This window comes from Stegodyphus dumicola, chromosome 3, assembly GCF_044657685.1.
Source record: "Stegodyphus dumicola isolate Sdum_Otavi_A_Nest chromosome 3, ASM4465768v1".
Classification (NCBI taxonomy): domain Eukaryota; kingdom Metazoa; phylum Arthropoda; class Arachnida; order Araneae; family Eresidae; genus Stegodyphus; species Stegodyphus dumicola.
Genome location: NC_140770.1, coordinates 79,797,052 through 79,822,331, shown reverse-complemented (window position 1 = coordinate 79,822,331; position 25,280 = coordinate 79,797,052). Strand labels below are relative to the sequence as shown.

Below are 25,280 nucleotides of genomic sequence, written 5' to 3'. Positions count from 1 at the left end.
TAAGCTAATATATACCAAGTGACAAAAAAAGTCTCATGATCGGATAAAGTTGGTCATGGTGTTCGGAGCATTAATGAGTACCGAGTTGTACAGTCAAAAGTCGTTAATCCGGACTCGTCGAGACTTCGGCGATTCCGGATTATCGATTTTTTTGGATTACAGATCATCAGTTTAAATCTGGTAAGATGGCATGCAGAAATTATAAATATGAATTATGAAACTGTAATTTATGAAATAAAGAGCAATTATGATCTAAAGGGTATCAAAATTTACAAAAAGGGAAAGCTAAATATTTATTTGTTTACTTCATTAAACATTTCTTTCAATGTAAGTTGTTTAATTTGCTCCGTTTCATGTGATAATGCTTTCTCTTTAATTCTATTAAACAGACATAATTTCTTGTTTAGTTAGAAAGTTCCGCTGTTCAAATCGAAATTTTTTCGTTTTCAATAACCTCCGAGTCACTTTCTTCACTATCGGAAAAGAGTTATAATGACAAGGAACTTGATTTAAATCATATCAAAGACCGAGTATATCGAGATGAAATACTACATTTAGTAAAGAATTATAAGCCAAATAAAATAAAAACATCTGCTCTTAAGATAACGATATTGCTGACAGATCAACTTGCGCGGCACCGTGTCGTCCCCCTACCCCCGTAGAGTAGCGTGAAATTGATAAACATATTTCGGAATGATTAGATAATCAAAGGATATATGCCTTTATCCATTTTTTGCAGCAATTCCACTTTCTGTTTAATGGATTTCGAAAAATACTTTCGCTTTGTAGATCCTTTACGTATTAGTAAATACATATCGGAAATTCTATTTGACATAATCGGAAGTTCAAGCTTACTTTTATAAAATTGTTCTAACAGTCTGCAAAAAATAATAAGCTGGATCCAATTCGAAGATTAAGGAACAATGCAATCTGCAACATTACCTGAAATAAATACCGTATTTATGCGAATCTAATGCGCCATCGAATCTAATGCGCATCCCCATTTTAAAACTTTAAATAATAAAAAAACTGTTTGTCGGCGAATGTAATGCGCATCAATGGTATGAGGAATTTATTGAATCTTATTTTATACAACAATGGATTTGCATATAAACTATCAATCAATGGTATGATAATTTTACTTAAATTTAGATACCATATTTTATATAACAATGGATTTATACGTAAAGTAGCAGCACATAGAATTAACCTATTAGTGGGCTATTGTTATGTGAAACAATCATTGTTAATTACCACTACCTTATATACGGTACCTATCATAAAATATGAACATGAAATAAATCGTAATATTTCTATCTAGCTAACAGTTTCTAGAATCAGTGGTTAATAGTAAACGTCTTTATTCATTAATGTTTTCATCACTGGAATCCTCGCAGCTCTCTTCGTCAGAAGCAGATTCATTTCTTCTTTCCTCATCCTCATCGTCGTCATCCTCGGCGTTCCAGAGCACGTCATCTTCACTGCCATTCGATGAATTTGAAATGCAGCATTTCTTGAAAGATTTCATAATCATTGGTGCTTCGATGTTTTTCCAGGCAGCAGAAACCCAGTGTGCAACAATGTGCGGTGCAGCACGCTTATCTTTCCTGTCAGGGTCAATTCACGGTTTGGCTCACAAAACCATTTTTTGTACTCCGCCTGAACGTATCCATTAAAAGGTTTATTTATAATAAAGTCCAGGGGTTGTAACACAGACGTCATCCCTCCAGGAATTAAAACAAGATCACAGCCTAGGCTGTGCATCTTCTTTTTTACGTCGTCAGTGAGATGATCACGAACTGCGTCCAGACAAAACATTGATGGTGGATTGGAAAGCCCACCGGAACGGCGTTCCCATACATTTCGGAGCCAATCAAGCATTAATGATTCCGTCATCCACCCCTTCTCTTGGTTTTGAATCAGGACATCATCTGGGAACAGCTTTTCATTCTTAGGGGTTTTAGGGATGTTTTCCGTTTGAAGATTAAGGAAGGGGAAGTTTGCACCCGTCTGTTGTTATTGCCAGCATCACTGTTATGCGTTGTTTTTCACATCCCGAAGTTTTGATGATAACTTCCTTAGTCCCCCTCTTCGTAATGGTGTAGTTACGAGCATATCAAACCAAATTGGCGTCTCGCCAGCGTTGCCAATTTGCACCATTGAAAAATTCTTTTCCTTCTGAAGTGTGATGACATACCGCTGAAATGTTAGTAGTTTTTCCTCAAAATTTGCAGGAAGCTTTTGGCATATTGTCGGTATTCCAAGAACCTCAGCCTCTTCTTTTGCTTTATTTCTTATGGTGTCACTAGTCACAGGTTGTCCATTCTCCCTCCTTTCATGTGCAAATTCCAAAACATTTTCTTCAATTTTAGGGTTTCTTCCTTTGCGAAGGCCAGTGAATTTCTTTCTACTAGCTTTAGTTGCAAACAGTGCCAATTTCTGTTGCCGCCACAAGTGAACATTGCTCTCAGCTACGTTGACCTCTCTCCCTGCCTTTCTATTGCCATTTTTTTCAGCATAAAGAACTACACTTTACGTTTGAAAGTAGCGTCATATGACATTCTTCTCTGTTTGCCCTCCATTTCTTGACTACGTACTCTGCAGTTTGTGTCCTCTATGCAATAATGTGTCAACGATAAATGTAACGGTAAATGTAGTCGAGAAATGCAGTGATCCTTTGTTACGATTTAAATTTGGTTGACGTCATCGGCAAACTTTGCACTCGAATCTAATGCGCCATCGAATCTAATTCGCACCCTAATTTTGAATACTACATTTGGCCAAAAACAATGCGCATTAGATTCGCATAAATACAGTAATTAGATAGTTTTAGCTTATACCGTCCATTATACATTAAACGTGCATGTGTAAACATATTAGGCGCATGCGCACATGTATATTTGCAGCCGTAAAGGTCTTACGCGAACGCGTAAACGCCTACGCACATGCGTGAACGCCACACATGCGCAGAAAGTTTTTAGCTTTGAGGTCCGGATTATGGGTGTCCGAATTAACGACTTTTGACTGTACTATATTTTAATATTATTTCTTAAAAAATTAAAAGCATATTAATAAATTAGCAACAAGTTCAGTTTTACTTGGCTTAAGAATGAAAAAGCATTCAAGGTAATTAAGATTTTTATCCTAATTGAGTATACTTATTTATTATTATTTAATTCGCACATTACTTTATTCTAAGCCTCTTTATAGCAATTAAAAATGGTGCTAAAAAGCTTAAGAGGCACTGAAATATATACATTGTCTTTGCCTTTTGATTGCTTTTCAATTGAATTACAAATATATATATACACACTTGGCAAGAGTTAAACATTAATACACATACCATGTGGATTACCAATAGTCAAAGTAACAGAATAACCACAGTCCTTAATGAAATTCACTATGTCTCCATGATGCATATTAATAATACTGACACCATTTACTGCAATAATGGTATCTCCTACATGCAACTGACCACATCTCTCGGCAGGACTTCCCTCAATAATTCTCCCTACAAAGACATTTTTAAATACCACAATTTTACCACAAATTTATATACATAATATAAATTTAATTGAAAAAATTATAGAAAAGATAATACATTACCAGGAAAATTTTGCAATAAACTTTCATTAATGTAACTTAGTGATTCTCTTTCCTACAGACATATGGAGGAGAAACATGCCAATATAAAATTACGCTAATCGGAAGGATTTTGTGGGCAGAGTTAGAAACACAGGTAATAATGTCATAAAAATAGTTCTTAAAGTCTATCCCTTGAGAAAAACTTAGCTGAATCAATCATTCTTTATTTTGGATTCATGCATTTCTTATTAAAATATTAGCAACTTTTGATTTCATTATATTTTTATTTTTTATACCTAATTTAATTTGATTAATTATTTTAAATGTATTCCGTAATTTGTTTACTTGGTTTATTAATAAAAAATTTTAATATTTCTAATATTCTTTATAATGAGATTAATTGTTGCTGTATAAGCACAAAATCAAAAAATTTATTTTAGGAATTTTATCAGAACTTGTAGTTATCTGAATACGAGGGCCATCCAGGAAGTAGATTACGTTTCCGTCTGTGTCCGCTAGGGGCGGGGCTAGCGCGGCCATCTTGGGGTCAGAGCGTTGCGCAGCTCAGTCTGCATCTAGCCGTGCTAGTGAGAGGTTCGTGCTGTGCTCCGTTCAGATACTGTGACGGTTTGAAATGTCTGCGTTAATTGAAAATCCCGCGAGCTGCGAGGTGCGCTCAGTAATAAGGTTTCTGACTGCAAAAAACTGTAAACCGATAGAAATCTATCGGCAGCTTCGTGAAGTGTATGGGGACAACATTATCACTGAAGGTGGAGTGCGTCAGTGGGTCATAAGATTTCAAAATGGCCGAACCAATGTTCACGATGAAGATCGAAGTGGGAGACCCAGCATAGTGACCGCCGAACTTCTCGAAAAAGTCGATGCTAAAGTCCGTGAAAATCGAAATTTCACAATAACGGAACTTTCTTTGAGTTTTCCACAAATTTCGCGAAGTTTGTTGCACGAAATCATCAGCGAAAAGCTTGGTTACCACAAGTTTTGTGCAAGATGGATTCCAAAAATCTTGACAGAGGACCACAAAAATCAGCGAATGGCTGCAGCGTTGAACTTTTTGGACGCTTACCATAAGGATGGTGACTCTTTACTCGATCGCATCGTTACTGGTGACGAAACATGGGTGAAACATGTGAACTGTGAAACGAAATTGCAATCAATGCAGTGGGGGCACACAAGTTCTCCCCAAAAACCCAAGAAATGCATGCAAACAATGTCGGCAAGGAAGATGATGGCGACTGTTTTTTGGGACAGAAAAGGTGTAATTTTGGTGGACTTCCTGGAAAGAGGCACTACAATAAACTCTCAAAGGTATTGCCAAACTCTCCAAAAACTCAGAAGAGCAATTCAAAACAAGCGCAGAGGAATGTTGAGCTCTAAGATCTTGTTGATTCACGACAACGCCCGGCCCCACACGGCAAATGTCACTCGTAAAGTTCTTGAATCTTTTAAGTGGGAGTTGTTTCCTCATCCGCCGTACAGTCCCGACCTGGCACCGAGCGACTTCCACCTATTCCCAGCAATGAAGAAGTGGCTGGCTATGCAGCGTTTTGATGACGACGCACAGCTGCAAGAAGAGGTAACGAAGTGGTTGAAGGCGCAGGCGGCCGAATTTTTCGACGAAGGAATTTCCAAGCTCGTACATCGCTACGATAAATGCCTTAATTTGTATAGTGACTATGTAGAAAAGTAGTATTTGAGTGTGGCTTTCATCTGTATATAATAAAATTTGTTTCCTATACTTTGTTTATTTTTTTATTCCAAAACGTAATCTACTTTCTGGATAGCCCTCGTATTTAAGTAGATGTTTTAAATCATGTGTTCTTTGGCTAATTTCATATGGCAATTTTCTCACACTTTTATACAGAGAAAATCCTGAGAAGGATACAAGACATATCTTGATAAATATACGGACAATTTTATTTATCGAAGTAGTTTTACATACAATAAAAAAATTCAGTATAAATACAATTTTGTCAATAAACTTAGTAATCTACCATTTATTGATGTAAAGCAATGTTAAATATCTTGTTGCAGGGTTTGTACACATTCGTGCACACGGAAATTAAGTACTGTAAAGGCGATTTTTCCGAGCCCATCGTAATAGCAAAAATTTAAGCCTCGCAAAATACTTTTTTATTCTGCCTAAAATAAGAATAAAAAATCAGAAATTTTCCCCTTACCCAAAATTTAATGATTTATTGCACAGTTACAAGCTTTTTCTTGACAACTTTCTTTCTTATAACTATTTTTTGAATAATATACAACTATATTTCTCGAATATAAAACAATAAAATTAATACAAGGCAGCTCATTCATTTAGAATACTATTTATACCAGCTTCTTCTTTGGAGCCATTCAAATTTATCTCATGTTTGGCTTCAATACCGTTAAATACGTGCACAAGCCAAGAAGCGTAAATCAGTTTTAGTCATGATATTCGCAAGTCCACAGATTCTTTTTCGTCTAGAAATTGATGCTCATTAGAATACCACTCGATAAACTCATTCTTGAGCAAACGTTTGAACTCTCCATTTAGACGGGAACGGGAGGGGATGAACTTTTCGGACAAAAGGAAGTTTCTTTAAATGCTTTATGCAAAAGATGTACTTTTGGAATTTTTCAACTTTACTTAGGTACTTTTGAAATTTTTCAACTTTCGGTTCTTTTCATATAAAATTCACGAAATTTTCAGCTCGCGAAATCACCGATATATTCATTTTCGCGAAAATTACAGCCCGCGAAAAAAGGGCCTTTACAGTACTTTTAAGGACCATTAATGAAAAAAATTAAGACCTATTAACAAACGGGAACTGAATAAATTCAATCAAAGGTATTATCTATGCCTAACCTTCACTTTTGTAATAACAGCCTAAAAATAAAATAGATCTGAAGGTAGGATGAATTATTATCAAACATGAATTCATTAACATAATCATTAATAAGCTTGAGAGTAAAATAAACTTTATGAAATTTATCAAGTAGCATTAAATATTTTACACTTATAACAGTTGGAAAATTTGAAAGAAGGTAAGTGACATTTTATTTAGCTTTTACTAACTTTATGCTTGCTGATTTACTATAGTTTACTTTTTTTTTTTTTTTTTTATGTCTCATTTTGTCCCATACTTGCTCAGTTTAGAAGCTTAGTAAATAGGTGTTGTAGCTTCGTGTAGAGCTCCTGAGTTTGTAACCCAGTTAATCTACTTTAAGGTTCCAATAAGCCACTAAAGCATCAGAGGTGATAAGTTGGTTTGTATAATTCTAAGTCTCACTAGTTGCGAAGAATAAGTTTTACATGAATTTTTACATTTTTTGTGTTTTATCTTGTGACGACGATAAGAATTAATAAAAGGCAATAACTCGCTTTAATATGCAGAGATAATTTTTAAGGGTAAGCAGTTAGTTATAAATAACTAAATCAGGTAGTTAGATAACCTTAGTCATTATGGATTTACATAAGCAGTATTAAATTTTATTTATTTTTTAACATTTGTTAAAAAAGCCCTATTAAAATCACAATCTAATAAAATTTCACAGTTCAAATACATGCAATTTATGACATTGACTCTTAAACGATATTAGGATAATTACCATTTAAAGCTATAAAATATTTATGTTTTCTAGCAACAACACTCAAAAAAATATTTATGCATCTTTTTAATTTGAAGCCTTCCCAGACATTTTGGCTTATTTATATATATTCCCTTTTCTTTAATCATCTTTTCTAACAGTTAGAAATTTGTCTCAGTATGCAAACTAATGTTCTCACTAGACTTAGGATATGTATTAGCTTTATATATAGCTTTGTTCTAATATGGGTATTTTAACACAAAATCGGAATTTTTCTGAAAAGACATGGCAATGTTTTTCCGTATTTCGATGCTACGACTCAAATTATGCCAAACTGCCAAGTTTGGGAAAATTCGCACAAGTAGTTTTTAAGTAGTTTGAGTAGTTTTTAGTAGTTTTTAAAAAATTAGCTCTCAAAATTTTAGCTTCTGAATATTAATTGAATTCGGTATATATTTGTTAATATCTCTTTTTTTGTTAAATTTAGTTGATTCTTCCTTTCATATTTTGAAATTTAGGTTCATTCCAAATTATGGGCACCCATTTTTTATGATTTAGTTTTAAAATTTGTATTTTAAAATAATTTTTATATATTTTTCAAAACAACATCAGTTACAGCTCCTAATGGTCAAATTCAAACTAAAAATGTGGACTAGTAGTCAAGAACTATATAATTTAATTTGAATTTAAGCTGGCTCAGTAATTCTATTGTCATAATAAATTCAAATGTTGGCAGTGATAATGCAAAGATGAATAATTACAAAATTTTCAGAAAGGCAAGAACTAATGCAGCGAGCAACCGGAGGTCAGAAACACACTGTCTTACAATCCAGAAACCTCAGTTTAAAGACTGTCTAAGTAATTTGCATTCTTGTAAAGAAATAGGAATGGGAAATTATAGTAAATGCTGAAATTATAAACAACTGGGTAATTTACATAATAAAAACTGAACATATCTTTGAAAAATAATTTTCTTTCTCTTCACGTATTCAGTTTCTTTCTTCAACATATTTATTACCTTTTCATTTTAGAATTTTTGGATTTAATTAAAGATGTTTGTAATTCAAAAAAAAATTAAATTCATTTAGAATATATAGAAAAAGCTGCTAATTTTATTTCTTTGGTGATATGAACATTCAGAAGAAATATGAAATATATATGGTAAGGGCCGGTTACAGAGCTGGTGTGACAGAATTTTTAGAATTTAGTGACACACCGAGCAACAAAAATCTAGAAATGGTAAAACGTTTAGAATTTAGAGCAAACATTGGAAGCAGAATTTAGAAAGGCACTAGGCAACAAAATTTAGTATTCGCAGAGATTGCATTAGCTGGGAAAATGCCTAGTGCCAGTCATGCGTATAACACATTAAGACACATTAGGTGAATTGTTTAAATAATCAGTTTTCATTTTCTTTATTAATAAAAAATTTCTTTCTATAATGCCTGTCCATGTGATAAGATAGGATTTTTGATATTTCCGATGCTTGTGTCTAGTGAAAAATAGGGAAAATAAAGGGAAGATAAACATGTTAAGAAAAAGATTCTAGCATCAGAAGTAAAACATTCAAATATTATGTTTTCATTGTTTTTCCGAAAATTCTCCAATAAGTAAAAGTTTACCACAAACATTCTATAACATACATCCATTAGATATTAATACCATGAAGATATTTTTCTGGAATCTTCTATATTGAGTCTATAAATCTTGCCTTCAAATTCTTCTAAACTTTCCAAGCCGCAATGTGTAAAATCCTAAAGTAAAATTACCCCTACCAATTCTGTAACAGTCTTAGCATGAAAAAATTACATTTTTAATAAATAAAATAACATTTTTAATTAATTACATAGCTATTTTGCTTTTGCTAAGAACTGTTTCGTAAATTGTGCTTTATAGTATTATACCTTGTTTATTTTTCAAATTCAAAATATTGTATAATAAGTGACCACAATGGAAATTGTCTAATATGAAAGCAAAAAATAAAAATGTTTAATTTAATGCTATTTTTTAAATATAATTTCAATATACACTCTTTTGCAAAAAAATCGAAGCACAAAGAAGGACTTTTGCGATCGTGACGAAATTTGGTATGCAAAAACATCTTGATCAAACATGCAAATGATCAAAGTTTCAAGGCAAATGAACAGGAATTGTGATCACAACGTGCATTTGTAGTGCGCAGTTCTCAAAATATAAAACCAGTAACAGAGGCGGAAAATTTATCTTTTTTCGTTGCTGTCATTATAATTCCATAAAGAAGCAACTAAAGATTCCATACCGATGATATCGAAGATCTCAAAGACAACTAAACGACTTTGAACGTGGTCGCATTGTAGGGTTGCGTGAAGCTGGGTGGTCATACTGAGCAATAGGCCGCCACTTGCTAAACGACTTCAAACATCGCATTTTAGGGTTGCATGAAGCTGGGTAGTCATACCGAGCAATAAGCCACCACTTGCAGCATACAGACATTGCTGTGCAAAGATATTGGCAGCAATGGTTGCTACAAGGAAATTGCCAATGAAATGAAGGCTCTGGAAGGCCAAAGAGCACAAATGGGAGGCAAGATAGAATGATTGTTCGCCAGTCCCAGCAGTATCATTGATTGTTCGCCGAACCGTCCCAGCAGTATCATTGTCGAATATTCAACGCACAGAATTTGCAGATTCTGTTGAACCATTACAGCCTATAGATATTAATGATGAAGTTACTCCTCTGTCTACTATACCCTATACCTACACTATCAAACCTTGTAAAGAACGCTCCTGAACTCTCTACTAGAAAGATCTATGATGCTCTCGACTACGAGGACTATAATTCATTTTTAATTCATATTTTAAAGAACTGTGAATGGCAACGACTTAACTGAGGAATACGCATGCGTAAAGAGATGAGATTTCTGTGAGACACCTGTCAGAGAAGAGTGCTGGGAAGCTCCGCCAGCGAGCTGAGGTGTGGAGACTAAATTTGTCCAGTGATGACGAGTGCTATCTTCGTTAACGTCTCTGATCGTGTCACCAACTCGGATATGTACTCAAGTTTTTCTAAATGTATTAATTAAATGTTGTATCTGTGTTATGTTGTGTAATTAAAGTGATTCATCACCAATACCAGTGTTGATTCCGTTCCCACTGAAGCATCCACGACGTCACAGACCCCACTGAAGCATCCACGACGTCACAGACCCCACTGAAGCATCCACGACGTCACAGACGAAAAGAAAAATAAAAAAATTGGAGGTTCCAACCGAGATTTGTGTGACAAGATACCAGGTATGTGTTCTCCACAATATTCATTTCCAGGCCTGAAGTGTATAATGTAGTTATTTATTACTTATTCGAGAAATCAATTCCCAAAGCAGAAGTAGCACATCAGTGCATAAGAGTTTTAAACACTCAATGTGTTTGGTTTATAGTATATCTAACAAGATATTTTCCTTTTGTGGTATATTCGGGAAAACATTTTCCCATTAACACGTAGCACATCAGTGCATTTTATAGCACGTCAGTGCATAAGAGTTTTTAAAACAATCAAAGTGTTGCATTTATATATCTAACGAGATATTTTTCTTTTGTATGATAATGGGAAAAATCCATTCCCGTAAATAAACAGCACATCAGTGTATTTATATTTAACGTTTCGCTATCAATTGGTGTGATAGAATCTGAACTATTTATTTTGTGCATATGTGAAAGCACATCAGTGCAATATTGCAATTTTCATTTCTAAGTCATTAGAAGAAAATTTATGTTAAATTCTTGTGAAAGAAATAAGTTGTTAAATATATTAAAAACTTGTTACTTTGGTTTTCTCACGAAAGCACACCAGTGCTGTATTTTAATATGATGTGTTTTTTCTGATAAGTAGAATATTTAATTCTATCATTTCATTTTTAATTTTAAAGCTTTGAGCAGTAAAGAAATGTTTTAATAGTGTTCTGATTTAAACCTGCGCATAACGAATTTACATAGTAATTGCGTTGGCCATGTGTTTGCCAGCCGAAGTAGCTGTCATGAAAACGATAGTTAATTAAAGGTGTTCATATTTATTGGCGCCACTCTGGGTTTGTTCTGTCTGTCTAAATGAAAAGAATTTGTTATTTTTTTTATACGAAGTATTCAGTAAGGTTGTTTATTCGTTTTATGTTTGAATGGAAATAAATCCAAAATGATTAATGCTTTTATTAACCTTTTATTTTTATTTGCCTAATTTTGTAAGAAAGAAGAAAGTGTTTTTTATATCTCTGATATATTTTTATGTGTATTATTTGTGAATAACTATTTGAGTTCTTATTTGTTTTGAACAAGTACTTTTGCGAAAATGGCATTTTTGGGGAAAGCTAAGAAAAGGGATCTATTCCTTGTCGCTTCAGAACTTGGGGAAATAGCTTTAGAAGATATGAAAGTGATAGATTTAAAACAGTTAATAACGAATAGTAAAAATTATGAGGAAGAATTTGTTAAAAATTTGTTAGAAAGTATTATGACTGATAGGATAGAAAAGGAAAACTTAGAGAAGCAAACAAGAGCGAAAGAATTACAGTTAGAACAGGAAGCTAGAGAGAGGGAATTTCAGATACTACAACAAAATAAAGAAATTGAAAAGCAACAGTTAGAACTAGAATGCCTTAAAGCAAAAGAGAACACTGAATCTGCTAAACCTGCAGGTGAAACGGTATTTAATCAGAATTTTCAGAAACTAATGCCCAAGTTTAATTTAAAAACTGATGATATCAGTTTATTCTTAGAACTTTTTGAGAGGCAAGCTAAAGTTCTAAAATTGCCCACGGATCAATGGGTGTCATATCTCATTGGTGTCCTTCCGGTTGAGGTAAATAATATAATTGCTAGGGAACCTGAAGAACAGGCTAGAGATTACCAACATATTAAAGAATTACTACTTAAAAGATTTAAGTTAAGTGCGGAAAAGTTTCGGCAACTTCTTGTTAAGACTCAAAAAAATCCGGATTCTACATGGTACGATTTTTATCACGAAATTAAGACATTTTTAGATGGGTGGCTTAAGGGATTAAAAATCGAAACATTTGAGCAACTCAAGGATTTAATGTTGGTAGATCAGATTAAAAGGCGCATGCCTAATGAGTTTAAGGAACATTTTATAGATGAATGGGCTACGATCACTTCACCAAAACTGTTGGTGGGTAAAATAGAGGAATTTGAAGATGCGAAAAAGACGATGGTTGGGAAAACGAAATTGGGTGAACTGAAAACGAAAATATCAGGTAGACAAATGGGTGTTTTTCAGTCCACTGGTAACGTTTTTAAAAATAGAAAAAAAACTTCATGGCACACAATTAAAAAAAGATGATGACGCACGCAATGTTGGGAAAAAGTCGGACTTGAATTTTGATAGGAGAAAAAGACTCCAGTGCTATGAATGTGGATCTTTTGACCATTTACGACCTCAGTGCCCTAATTTAAAAACTCAAAAGGCAGATTTGTATCGGATAAGCGGGAGATCAGAGAAGAATCTGTTAGATCCCTATACATTAAATGGAAGAGTAAATGGTTTTGAAGTACCTATTCTAAGAGATACGGGAGCAACGGTAGATATTATCTGTCAGAAATATGTAGACAGAGATAGAATGAAGGGGGAACATGTGTGGGTTCGACATTTGTTGGATGATCATATGACTTGTTTACCTGCTGCTGAAGTAGATATTGAATGCGATTTGGGTACAGTAACCACCAAAGCAGCTGTTATAGGAGACCACTTAGACCAAGGGCGATATATATTAGGCAACCAGACAGCGGCTCTTCTCAGAGGAACTGAGAAAAATTATTCGTCGTATGTCGGTAATTTTAATGCGGTCGTTACTCGATCTCAAGCATGACAATTAAAGGAAGCGGAAAATTTATGCGAGACGAATCAAAATTCTGAGCAGAACGAGTTAGAATTGGAAGAGGAGGACGATGCTCATGAGAGGTCAGAAAATGGAGAGATATTGCCTCCTGTCGACCTTTGTGTCCCCACAAGTCCTGCAATTCAAATTGACTCAAGTACTTTCATTGATGAACAACAAAAAAGTAAAGAACTTGCCCCTTTATTAGAACTAGTAAAAAGCGGAAGTAAAACATGTTATGGGATTAAAAATGGGGTTTTAGTAAAAAAGAAGGTAAATAAGTTAGGAGGAGAAGAACATTTAATTGTTGTTCCAGAAAACCTCAGAGAGCAAATTAAAGCAATTTGTCATGAAGGAACTTCAGGTCACTTAGGAGTTCTGGAAACAAAAGACCGGTTACTAAGACATTTTTTCTGGCCAAATTGTTATAAAGACATTGAGGAATTCATTAAAACATGCGACTCCTGTCAACGTGTAGGAAAAGCAAGTGACAAAAAGAAAGCACCGTTGGTAATAGTACCTGTGATATCGGAAGTCTTTAGTAAGGTTAATGTAGATGGTTGCGGGCCTATGCCTACATCTACTGAAGGTAATAAATATCTTATTACAGTTATGTGCTTAGCATCTAAATATCCTGACGCCGTCCCGGTACCGGATATAACGTCGAAATCTGTTGTAAGTGCACTCTTGCAGGTATTTAGTCGGATGGGCTTTCCAAGGGAGGCTCAAACTGATCAAGGAAAATCTTTCATGAGTCGCTTAACCGTTGAATTTTTGAAGAGGTTTGGTATAAAAATTTCCAGAAGTTCGGTTTACCACCCCCAGAGCAATCCTGTAGAACGGTTCCATAGGTCAATAAAAAGGGTCGTAAAGATATTAGGTATTGAAGGTGCCCCAAAGTGGGAAGTACAATTACCTGCCGCTCTCTTTGCCCTGCGAACAGTAACGCATGATAGTACAGGATTTAGTCCAGCTGAATTAGTGTACGGGACCAACCTCAGAACACCTGTCGCATTATTGTATGAGAAATGGTTAGATCCTCAGGAAAAAGAAGATACCGTAATCGAATATGTTTTTGAATTAATCAATAGGTTAAAGAAAAGTAGAGAATTAGCTAAAGAGAAAATGGAAGAGGTGAGTGATAAAAGGAAGAAATGGTATGACAAAAATGCCGTGAAAAGGGAATTCCAGCAAGGAGATTCTGTATTAGTATTAGCAGTGAACCAACCCCATAAACTCGCTCCTCAATGGAAAGGGCCGGGAAAAATAGAGAAAAGAGTATCAGAAACAAACTATGTGGTTAGTTTTGAAGGGAATCAGGAAGGGAATAAAGTGTATCACATCAATATGTTAAAACCTTATCATAAGAGACCTGAACTTTTGAATATGGTGCTCCTTGACAACGAGGAGATAATTGAACCCTCGGAGTTAGAGGAGGATTTTCTTTATATGTTAACCGACCCCAATGTGTTTGATTTTAATGAAATAATAGCAAAAGATAATCTTAAAGAAAGACTTAGTGATGAACAAATCCTGCAGTTGGGAAAGTTGTTGGTAAAGTTTTCTGCTATATTTTCGAATATTCCAAGGAAAACAAATTTAGTCGAACATGATATCGAACTAATGAGTGATAAACGCGTACAGCATAAGCCTTATAGAATGACAAATCGACAGAACGAAATTCTTAAAGTCGAGATTGAAAAAATGTTAAAATACAAGATTATTGAACCAGGGCCCTCTGAGTATACTTTACCCATGATCCTTGTTGAAGCACCAGGTAGGGATCCTAGGCCGTGTATTGATTACAGAAAGTTAAACGAAATAACGCGTACTGAGTTCTATCCGATCCCCAATATAGAGCAACGTGTTGAAACTGTTGCAGCAGCCAAATTTATCACCTTGATAGACTTAACTAAACGTTATTGGCAAATTCCGCTGACCCCTAGGGCTCAGAAAATTGCTGCATTTGCTACAAATTTTGGCGTATATAGGCCTTTGCGAATGCCATTTGGGCTTAAAAATGCTCCTTATTATTTTAGCAAAATGATGAGCGAAATATTGTGCGGATGTGAGAAATATGCGACCCCTTATTTAGATGATATTGCTATTTTTTCTTAAACGTGGGAGGAACATTTACAACATTTACATGAAATTTTAGAAAGAATAAGAAAAGCCAATTTAACTATTAAACCCTCTAAGTGCAAGTTTGCACAAGAAGAAGTGCAATATCTCGATCACATAGTAGGTCGAGGAAAACGTTCTCCAGCAGAACTAAAAATCGAAGCGGTTCAAAATTTTCCTGTTCCCACAACTAAAACTGAGATTAGAGCTTTCTTAGGGTTAGCTGGATACTATAGACAATATATACCCATGTTTTCTGCTAGAGTCGCACCTTTGACAGATTTGTTAAAAGGGAATAACAAAAAGGGTAAAATTGTTTGGAATGATGAATGTAATGAATCATTCAAATCGTTAAAAGAAAAGCTATCTAGTAGGCCTGTGCTACATGCACCCGATTTTTCTAAACCATTTATACTACAGACAGACGCGTCAGATCAAGTATATGGTGTTGCTTTAGCCCAGAAGGATGATAAAGGAAAAGAACATCCCATATTGTATCTCAGTAAAACATTTACTGATAGTGAGCGGAAGTATTCCACCACTGAAAAAGAGTGTGCCGCAATTCTGTATGGAATAAAAAAATTGAAAGGGTATATAGATGGGCAGACTAAATTTTCCATTCAAACGGACCATAATCCCCTAGTATGGCTAAAAAATAATGCAGGTAGAAATGGTCGATTGTTACGCTGGGCCTTAGCCTTGCAAGCTTATAATTTTACCATACATCATAAAAAGGGAAGTGACAACTTAAATGTAGACTGCTTAAGTAGAAACTCTGTACATGCCAGTTAAATAGACTAGTTATCATTTCTTTTAAGTTGTCTTATTATTTGATTATGTATATTGTATTTTTTTAATTCATACTATATAGTAAATTGTTAGCTTTATTCTTACAGAGAAAACTTTTTGCTTTGGTTTTTCATATATTGTATGTGTTTTTTTTGTTATATGTATTTTTTATGATGGCCTGGTTATGAGAGTGGAGAGCCTTTTTAACAGTGTGGTTTAAAATTAACTGGTAAAATGTTGAACAATCTGTTTTGAAACCATAAACTGTGAACTGTGAAGGTTTACTCCTCCTGTGTCCGGAGAAACAAAAACTGGAGGCGGAAGGTGTTTGTGTGTAGCGAACGCCAAGCTGAACTTGTATTTTATCCTGTAGGAACTTTAAAAAAAGTTTTGTTTCCTCTGTGCCCGAGGAAAACAAAATCTGGAGGCGGAAGGAGTTAGTCTGTAAAGAACGCTCCTGAACTCTCTACTAGAAAGATCTAGATGCTCTCGACTACGAGGACTATAATTCATTTTTAATTCATATTTTAAAGAACTGTGAATGGCAACGACTTAACTGAGGAATACGCATGCGTAAAGAGATGAGATTTCTGTGAGACACCTGTCAGAGAAGAGTGCTGGGAAGCTCCGCCAGCGAGCTGAGGTGTGGAGACTAAATTTGTCCAGTGATGACGAGTGCTATCTTCGTTAACGTCTCTGATCGTGTCACCAACTCGGATATGTACTCAAGTTTTTCTAAATGTATTAATTAAATGTTGTATCTGTGTTATGTTGTGTAATTAAAGTGGTTCATCACCAATACCAGTGTTGATTCCGTTCCCACTGAAGCATCCACGACGTCACAACCTATAGACCTACACTATCAAATGATCCTCTTATTTTCAATTAATGAAGATGGTTGGTTCTATTGGTTATGCACCTAATCCTTCAAATCGTCGGCGTAACCAGGTGCCATATCAATTTAATCAAAACAAGTTATTGAGGGATTCACGAGTGCCTCGAGGTAAGTTGGTAAAATTAGAATAATTTAATAATGAATTTATTGCAAAATTTATGTCTTTTGTGCGTAGCATACCTGCCAACCTCTAAAGATAAAAATTCAGAAGATTTCTCCAAAATTCAGAAGAACACGAAGAATAATATCATGCTTTGATATTAAAAAAATAACAATTTATACAAATAGAAAAAAGAAAATTGTACTTGCATTAGTAAATCTCAATTAAGTAGTAACTAAAAAATTTATTAGAAAACATAAAACAAGAAGTTAATGTTACACAAAAAAAATTATTGCAATGAATTTAGAATACATTTTTTGGCTTTAGCCAAAAATTCTTTGGAAAATTTCCTGTCATAACAATTAGTTTCCTCATAACATTTAGCAATTAAAATGTTTTCTAGAGTTTTTGGTGAAATTGAAAAACGAAACATAGTTTTGTTTTTGTTCACAACACTGAAGACTCTCTCGCACTCAGCATTACTGTGTGGAATTACAGCTGCAGCTTTTTCTGCTGCCAAATTAATTAAGTGGCATGGGCATCCAATAAAAATTAATTCATTTCGTTCTTTTTTGAGGAAAGAGGCTACACCCTTTTTGTCACCCACCATGACATGAGCATTATCTACACCAAATGAAATGCAGTTTGATATTGGGATGTTAAGTTGTTTCAACTCATTAATTATTAAGGAGGCAATATTTTCCCCTGTAGTGTTTCCATTTAACAATGGAAGACGCAAAAGATGAGTTTTCATTTCATTAGAAACATCACAGAAATATGTGACAACGATGGGGTAAAGCTTCCAATCGCTGTCGTTGCTGCCATCGATTGACACCGAAAATGCTGAATTCTGGAGTGCAGCTATCATTTTACTCTATGCATCGCAAGCAATTTCGTTCACAATAGAAGATGTTTTCGTGTGAGCACAAGCATATTTCTGAGCAATCTTGGAGTCGGGAAACAACCGTCTGAAATGCTCCCAAAGAGAACCGGCGTGATCAGCAGCGCTTAGCGGCACGTTGTGTTCGATGAGGAATGCAGTAAACAAACACTCTGCCAAAATGACATCGGCATCCGAATTCGTAGCCGAATTTGAAAAAAAAATCATCCACTTTCTTTGACGATGTCGAAGCCGAAGCATTAACTTCATGCTTTTTAGACTTAACATGCTTCACAATGTCGCTTCTTCCACCGTGACTTATTAAAGTCACACACGCTCACGTTGCAAAATGCATAGTTATTTCCTTTGAAGGATTCTTTAATTGTTGGAAATTCGGCTTTGTAGGCAGGCCGAAAATATTGAGAATACGGTTTTTTTTAACTCATTTCGTAACAACGACGTATTAAGAAAATTCGTAGCACGTGCAAACAAAAAACAAAACAGAATGCGACAATCCACACTCGCTGAGTCCGAGCTGAGTACTTCCCTTGCTGCTGAAGCGAACACGAAAAAAATAATCTGGCGCCCACAAAGAAAAGAGTGGGAGAAACAAGTTCAGCGCATTGGATTGGCTGGTTAAGCGGCAAGTTGGAAGAAACCGCAGGTTACTGGATTCGAAGTAGTCGGTAGTTGGCGGTAAAACACGATGCAATTGGCAAAAATCGCTGAATTGGCGAAAAATTCTAAAATTTCGACAAAAATCACTAAAAGCACTTGAAAAAGGAAAAAAATTGTAAAAAATGGATTACGATCGTAAAATCGTAAAGACAAATGCATTTTCGTAAAAATTACGAAAAATTCGTAAAAGTTGGCAGGTATGGCTTAGTCATTTTCTCTCCACTCTTGGAAGTGATAAATTTAGTTTAGCCTTCAGTCTGTCTTGCATGAATTTGCTAGTCATTTACTTATTCTTATAGTATTTGTTTTAAATAAAATCTTTCAAAGTAGTATATTTGCCAGTTGGTTTCTGAATAATAATTCTAATAAATTCGAGTAGATTATTAATTTTTTAACTTCTTTGATGCTTTAAATAACCTTTGATATTATTATTTCCTTAATATGGCAATAATTTATGAAAGATAATTAAAAATTTATTTATGTAATTGTTACTTGTGAAATATATGTAAAGAGCAGATTCCTTTATTTTCTGTATAGCTTGATTTTTATATGTACTGATAACGAAATTAAGCAACATTAGGAAATGATATGAAGACTCTCTATACGTAAGAAGTTAGAGTGCTTTTCTGTTAACAGAACTCTAGTGGAAAATATGCATCAAAGCACCAAATGAGGTAGCTTGTTCCTATCACATCAGTAATAGCATTGTTGCAAACAAGCAGAAAGAGTGAGTGAGTGAGTGCACCGCTATGATGGCTTCCGACCACGGACATGAACCAAACGGAATTATATACCATCACGGCGGGGAAGACTCCAGAGTAACAAGGTTGAATATTATATACTAATAACAGTTTTTACATATAGATAACTGCAAGGCACTAAGCGTTATTCTGGTTATCTGCTTAAGTTCTGAACATTTGAAACATTATAATATTATCCACGGTTGTTTCTGCTTAGGCAGTGTCTTGAGATTTTCTCTATTTTATCAAGGGCTATTGTGTTTTTGAGTGTGTTATTTGTCCACATTGTCCAGGCACAGTTCGCTGGTTTCTTCATGTGCTAGGTTCTTGTATGTACACAATGGAAGTAATAATGGTCCGTATCGCCTTCCTCTCCGCATTCGCAGAAGGGAGTATCCCTAAGTCTTAATATGTTCAGGTATATTGGGAATGGTCCATGACCTGTCAAGAACTGTGTTAGACTAGCATACTGGGTCTTTATTTCCATGTTAACTTTTGGCAGTAAGCGAAATGTCCTTCGTCCTACCTCTGCCTCTGTCCATCTACTTTGCCAATTTTGTAGCAGACTTGTCAAAGTTGTTTGCTTAATATGAAACCAAGGAAGTTTAGTTGGTCTTTCCAATATATCCGTGCAGTTGGCTGCCTGCTTGGCCAGTAGGTCAGCGGCTTCATTGCCTTGAATCCCTGTGTGAGCGGGAACCCATTTTAAAGTGGGTCTTTGCGAAATAGGCATTGTCAGAAGCTGTTTCTGAATTCTGTATACCAAAGGACTCCAGCTGTTTTGACTTGTGATAACCGCCAGACTTGATGCCGAATCACTAAGTATGGAGAATTTCTCCTTTTGACATGTGTTAGCATATCTAATTGCAGCACTGATAGCTAGAAGTTCTGCTTGGTATACCGAGTTGTTCAAGCCTAATTTCCTTTTCCACTCGAATGTTATAACTCCATTTTCTAGTCTACAGAAGGCGCTGCCCGTGCCGTTCTCAGTTTTGGAGCCATCTGTGAAAAGGTTATTACTGTACCTCTGAATTGGTTAGTTGTTTATACTGATACTGTCGGAGAGATTAAAAGCTGCTGGATGAAAGTTTTTGCAGTTGTTTTGATCCTCGTAGTCCGAGTGGTGATAACTATAACCCCAGAGTGTTGAAGTTTGACCCAGCCTGGTAATCCTTACGATAAGAATTAATACCAATTCGGCAATTTTCCATCCTAGATATTCTCTTGCTTTTGCCTTGAAATGCAAATTGTTATTCTTCACCAAATTTGTGCCCGATGCTAAGTTTACACAATTATCTGATTCTTTTTAAGCAAAAACAGATCACCGTGCCCTGTTAACAATAGAGAACCAAACTTTGTGTCTTATTGTTATTTTAAATGTTACTTTATATGTGGGCAAAAGAATAAAATTCCTTTCTGCAAACAGGGTTCGTACACATTTCTGCACACGGATATTAAGTATTTTTAAGGACTATTAGTGAAAAAAATTAAGGACCTATGAGCAAATGGTAATTGAATAAATTCAATTAAAAATATTATCTATGCCTGATTTTCACTTTTGTAACACCATCCAAAAAATAAAATAGATTCCTAATTAGTATGCATTATTACTAAACATGAATTAATGAATATAATTATTAATAAGTTTGAGAAGAAAATAAATTTTACATAATTTATCCAGTAGCATTAAATATTTTACACTTATAATAGTTGGACATATTTGTAAGAAAATAAGTGACATTCTTGTTTTACTAACAGCTTTATGTCGATTTCTTTATGTCTCATTTTGTCACATACTTGATCAGTCTAGAGGTTTAGTAGCAGGTAGATTTTAAGTCAACTGGCATAGGTTAAAATGAGAAGCAAGATCATAATTAGCATGATTCATAACAAAAGACTGAATGTTGTCACCGCTGCTGATTGTCCAGAGAGAGACATACTAATTCAAACAAACCTGAAAGGCCTGATGTAGGCACGGTTGGCAAGTGTTGAAAGTTAGTTAAGCTCTGTTTGATGCAGTTTGTGTCGTAGCTTCGTGTAGAGTTCAAGGGGTTCTAACCCAGTTAATATACTTTAAGGTTCCAATAAGGCATTAAAGCACCAGAGGTGGTAAGTTGTTTTGTATTATTATTAAGTCTCAGTAGATGCAAAGAATAAGTTTTACTTCAATTTTTACATTTTTATATTTTATATTGTGACCACAGTGAGTATTAATGAAAGGCAATAACTCTCTTAATTATGTAGAAATAATTTTTAAGGGTAAGAAGTTAATTAAAAATTATTATATTAGGTAATTAGATAACCTTAGTCAATATGGATTTACATGGGCACTATTAAATTTTATTTTTTAACAATATTTGTTAAAAAAGCCCTATTTAAATCAAAATCTAATAAAATTACATAGTTTAAAGTATATGTAATTTATGACACTGATTGTTAAACGATATTAGGATAATTACACATTAAAAAGTAGAAAACTTTATATTTTGTAACAACAATCCTCAATAAAATATTTATCCGTCATTTTAATTGGAAGCCTTCCCAGACATTTTGACTAGTTTATATCGATTTCCTTCTCTTTAAGCATCTTTTCTAACAATTAGAGATTTGTCTCAATATGCAAACCAATGCTCTCGCTAGTTTCTGCGTGCTTTATCTTCTAACTTGTAAACCTCTCCATAATGTACATATGAGGGTTTACTTGACCTGGTAAAAGTTATATAGTCCAAAACCCCCGACAGATGTAAAGCATATTATTGCTATGTCTGAAAGTAACTACACTATCAAAGATTTAAATAAGCCTCTTATTTAAAAAGAACTTAGAACATAAAGGCATGTTCTGATGCTAACAAAATCAATTACAGCTCATGATAATGTAATTAAAGAAGAGTCAAATTCAAACTAATAATGTGACTAGCAGTCAAAGATTATACAATTTAATTTTAATTTAATCTGGCTCAGTAACTCTATGATATGAGGAAATAGAAATGGGAAATTATAGTAAAGGCTGAAATCATAAACTATTGGGTAATTTACATAATAATAACTGCATATATCTTTGAAGAATAACTTTCTTTATGTACTCAGTTTCTTTCTTCAAAATGTTTCCTTCTCATTTTAGACTTTTTGGATTTAATTAAGGGTTTCTCTTATTCTAAAAAACACTAAATGCATTTAGAATGTTCAGAAAAGGCGGCTAATTTTATTTTAATAATACGAACATTCAGAAAAAATATGAAATATATATGGTAAAAGGCTGGTTACAGAGCTGATGTGAGAGAATTTTTAGTAGTGACACACCAAACAACAAAATCTAGAAATGGCAAAACTTTTAGAATTTAGAGCAAGCATTGGAAGCAGAATTTCGAAAGGCACTAGGCAGCAGAATTTAGGATCCACAGAGATTGCATCAGGTGGGAAAATTGCTTGTGCCAGCTATGTGTATGATGCATTAAGACATATTAGATGAATCTTTTAAATTGTAAGTTTTCAATTTCTTTATTAATTAAAAATTTCCTTTCTGTAATGCCTGCCCATGTGATAAGATTAGAAGCATTTTTGATATTTTCCATGCTTGTGTCTAGTGAAAAGTAGAGAAAATAAACATGTTAAGATTCTAGTATCATAAGTAAAACATTCAAATATTATGTTTTCGTTGTTCTTCCAGACATTCTCCAAAAAGTAAGAACTTCATTGCAAACTTTCTGAAAAATACACCCATTACATGTTGATACAATGGAGACATTTTTCATTTTGTCACATATTTCTCGAATCTTCTAAAATCATGGGTCTATTAATCTTGCCTCCAAATCCTTCTAAACTTTCCAAGCTGCAATGTCTAAAATCCTAAAGAAAAATTATCCCTACCAATTCTGTAACAGCAAAAAGCCAGAAATATTTTGGGGAAAAAAAGGAGGGAAAAGTGTAAAATTAATTTTATAGACAAAACTGATGCATATTCTGAGAATTTTGAATATTCTGAGAATGAGAAAAACTTTTACTATTAAAAAAATTAAAAAGAAGACTTTTTAATTAATTACATAGCTAATTTTGCTTTTGCTAAGAGCTGTTACGAAACCTTGTTTATTTTTCCTTATATTCCTTTCCTTGTATAAACCTTGTTTATTTTCCAGATTCAAAATATTGTGTAATAAGTTGCCAAAATGAAACTTTATAATATGACAGCTAAAAATAAAAATGTTTTATTTTAATGTTATTTTTAATATAATTTCAATATATTACCATTAGTTTAATGAAATTAATCAATGTTATAATGTTTTAAAAAAAAGCATCGAAAAATTCTCAGATCTCGGAATTAAACTGATCATAAAATCGCCAAAATGTTGAAAAGTTGCCAAATTTAGAATCGTTTAATAAAAGAATTCACATCTCCAAAAGTGAAAAGTTGTTTAAGAGCTCTTTATTAGAAAAAATGAATTTCAAAATGCTTATGTTTCACTTCTTGCTTAGAAACTCGAGTATCCCATCATTTATATTAGAAATAGAAAAAAATTATAACTCATGAACCCATTCAAAAGATAACCATATATACATACGTCAGTGAATCGCCAAAAATATTCCTCCAAATTGCTAATTCACACACAAAATGGCAGTCGTAAAAACAGACAGAAATTTCAGATGATTAAAATTAAGGACCTTCTGCTGATTTTGGCCAAAATTAAGGACTTTTAAGGACCAAAAACCAATTCCAAAAAATCTAAGGACTCTTAAGGATCATATGAACCCTGTGCAAAACTCTTTAATTAGTAGTTGTCCAAATGCTTCTCATAAAAGCTCTTGGGAACTGAAACCTGTTTTCAAAAGAAACCAAGGTACTTGAAAATTGTTTATGTCTAAAATATAATTGGGATTTTATACTACATGCAACTGAATGATAGAAATTCACAGTTTGCAGTTTTTCTTGCTTGCATGAAAAGATAGTTGGGATGAAATGACTATTTCGTTCATTATCTCTCTCTTCTCTGTGTGTATATATATGCATGTATTTATTAAGTAGTTTTGGGATTATCTCTTAGGAAAAGAAATTACAAAAATTAATAAAATTAGCAAACATTAATAAAATGGCTAAGTAAAATTAATAAATGTCCATTTTTATGAAAAGATTCATTAAAATTCAAGAATTGTATATTGAAAGGTAACTTCATTAAAAGTAATATTTGAGCAAAATTAAAATACGAGCCACTTTTATTAAAATACAGTAAATAAAAGCAAAAACTGAAATAATTACTGTTATTAATAGGAAATTTATTGACTTTTCAAGGAGAACAAATCAATTTCCGAAAAAAAATCACTGTAATAAATGGAAGTGAATAAGTTTTGTTTTATTATGCTTTCTTCTTTGACTATTTCTTATTATGCAAGAAAACCAAATCATATCAAAAAATAAAGAAGTTTTAGGCACAAGTTTTAGGCTTTATAAGACCAATATTACCAAGTTTCATTATATATACATACAAGAGCACAAACACCAACAAGAGCCAAAAAAAAAAAAAAAAAAAAAGAGGGAAGGGAGAGTCATCATCAAATATAATATAATCAAATATAAAAGGCAGTATATCAGTTAAAGAATGCCTGCTATAAGAATCATAGCAATGGATATCTGAATTATAATCAGTTATGTTAATGCTTGCATAAAAATTCACACACATAAACTGTATACCCGGACCTGCTCTTCCAAATTTGAATTTCTTTGCTCAACTCAAGAAGCACATTTATTTTGAACAACTGTCTGTAATTGAAGTATGCCGTTGACATAAAAGAAATAATTATATTTTTTCTTGCTTGCATAAAAAGATGGGATGACCCTATTTCATTCACCATATATAATATATATGTAAGATATAAAATATCAATGACAATAACTATCAAATTGATAACTTAATTGGCAATAACCCCTTTAATTTCTGATTTTATTTGCCCAAGTCCCCCTTCAAAGAATCTGTACTGCCTCACAGATGTCATTATTTCTTCTGTAGTGATCCACAGTGCTGTGAGTATTACAGCCACGTCTTTACCTCCCA

General features: G+C 33.9%; 1 protein-coding gene across 2 annotated transcripts in view; it reads right to left on the bottom strand.

The window, feature by feature from the left end:
- LOC118194615 (membrane-associated guanylate kinase, WW and PDZ domain-containing protein 1-like) overlaps positions 1–25,280 on the bottom strand; it is a 141,912-nt gene that overhangs the window by 34,156 nt on the left and 82,476 nt on the right. For both annotated transcript variants that reach the window (XM_085813022.1, XM_085813023.1), the window contains exon 17: positions 3,344–3,511. In XM_085813022.1, the coding sequence (XP_085669148.1) occupies positions 3,344–3,511 (168 nt within the window). The remainder of the gene's footprint in view (positions 1–3,343; positions 3,512–25,280) is intronic.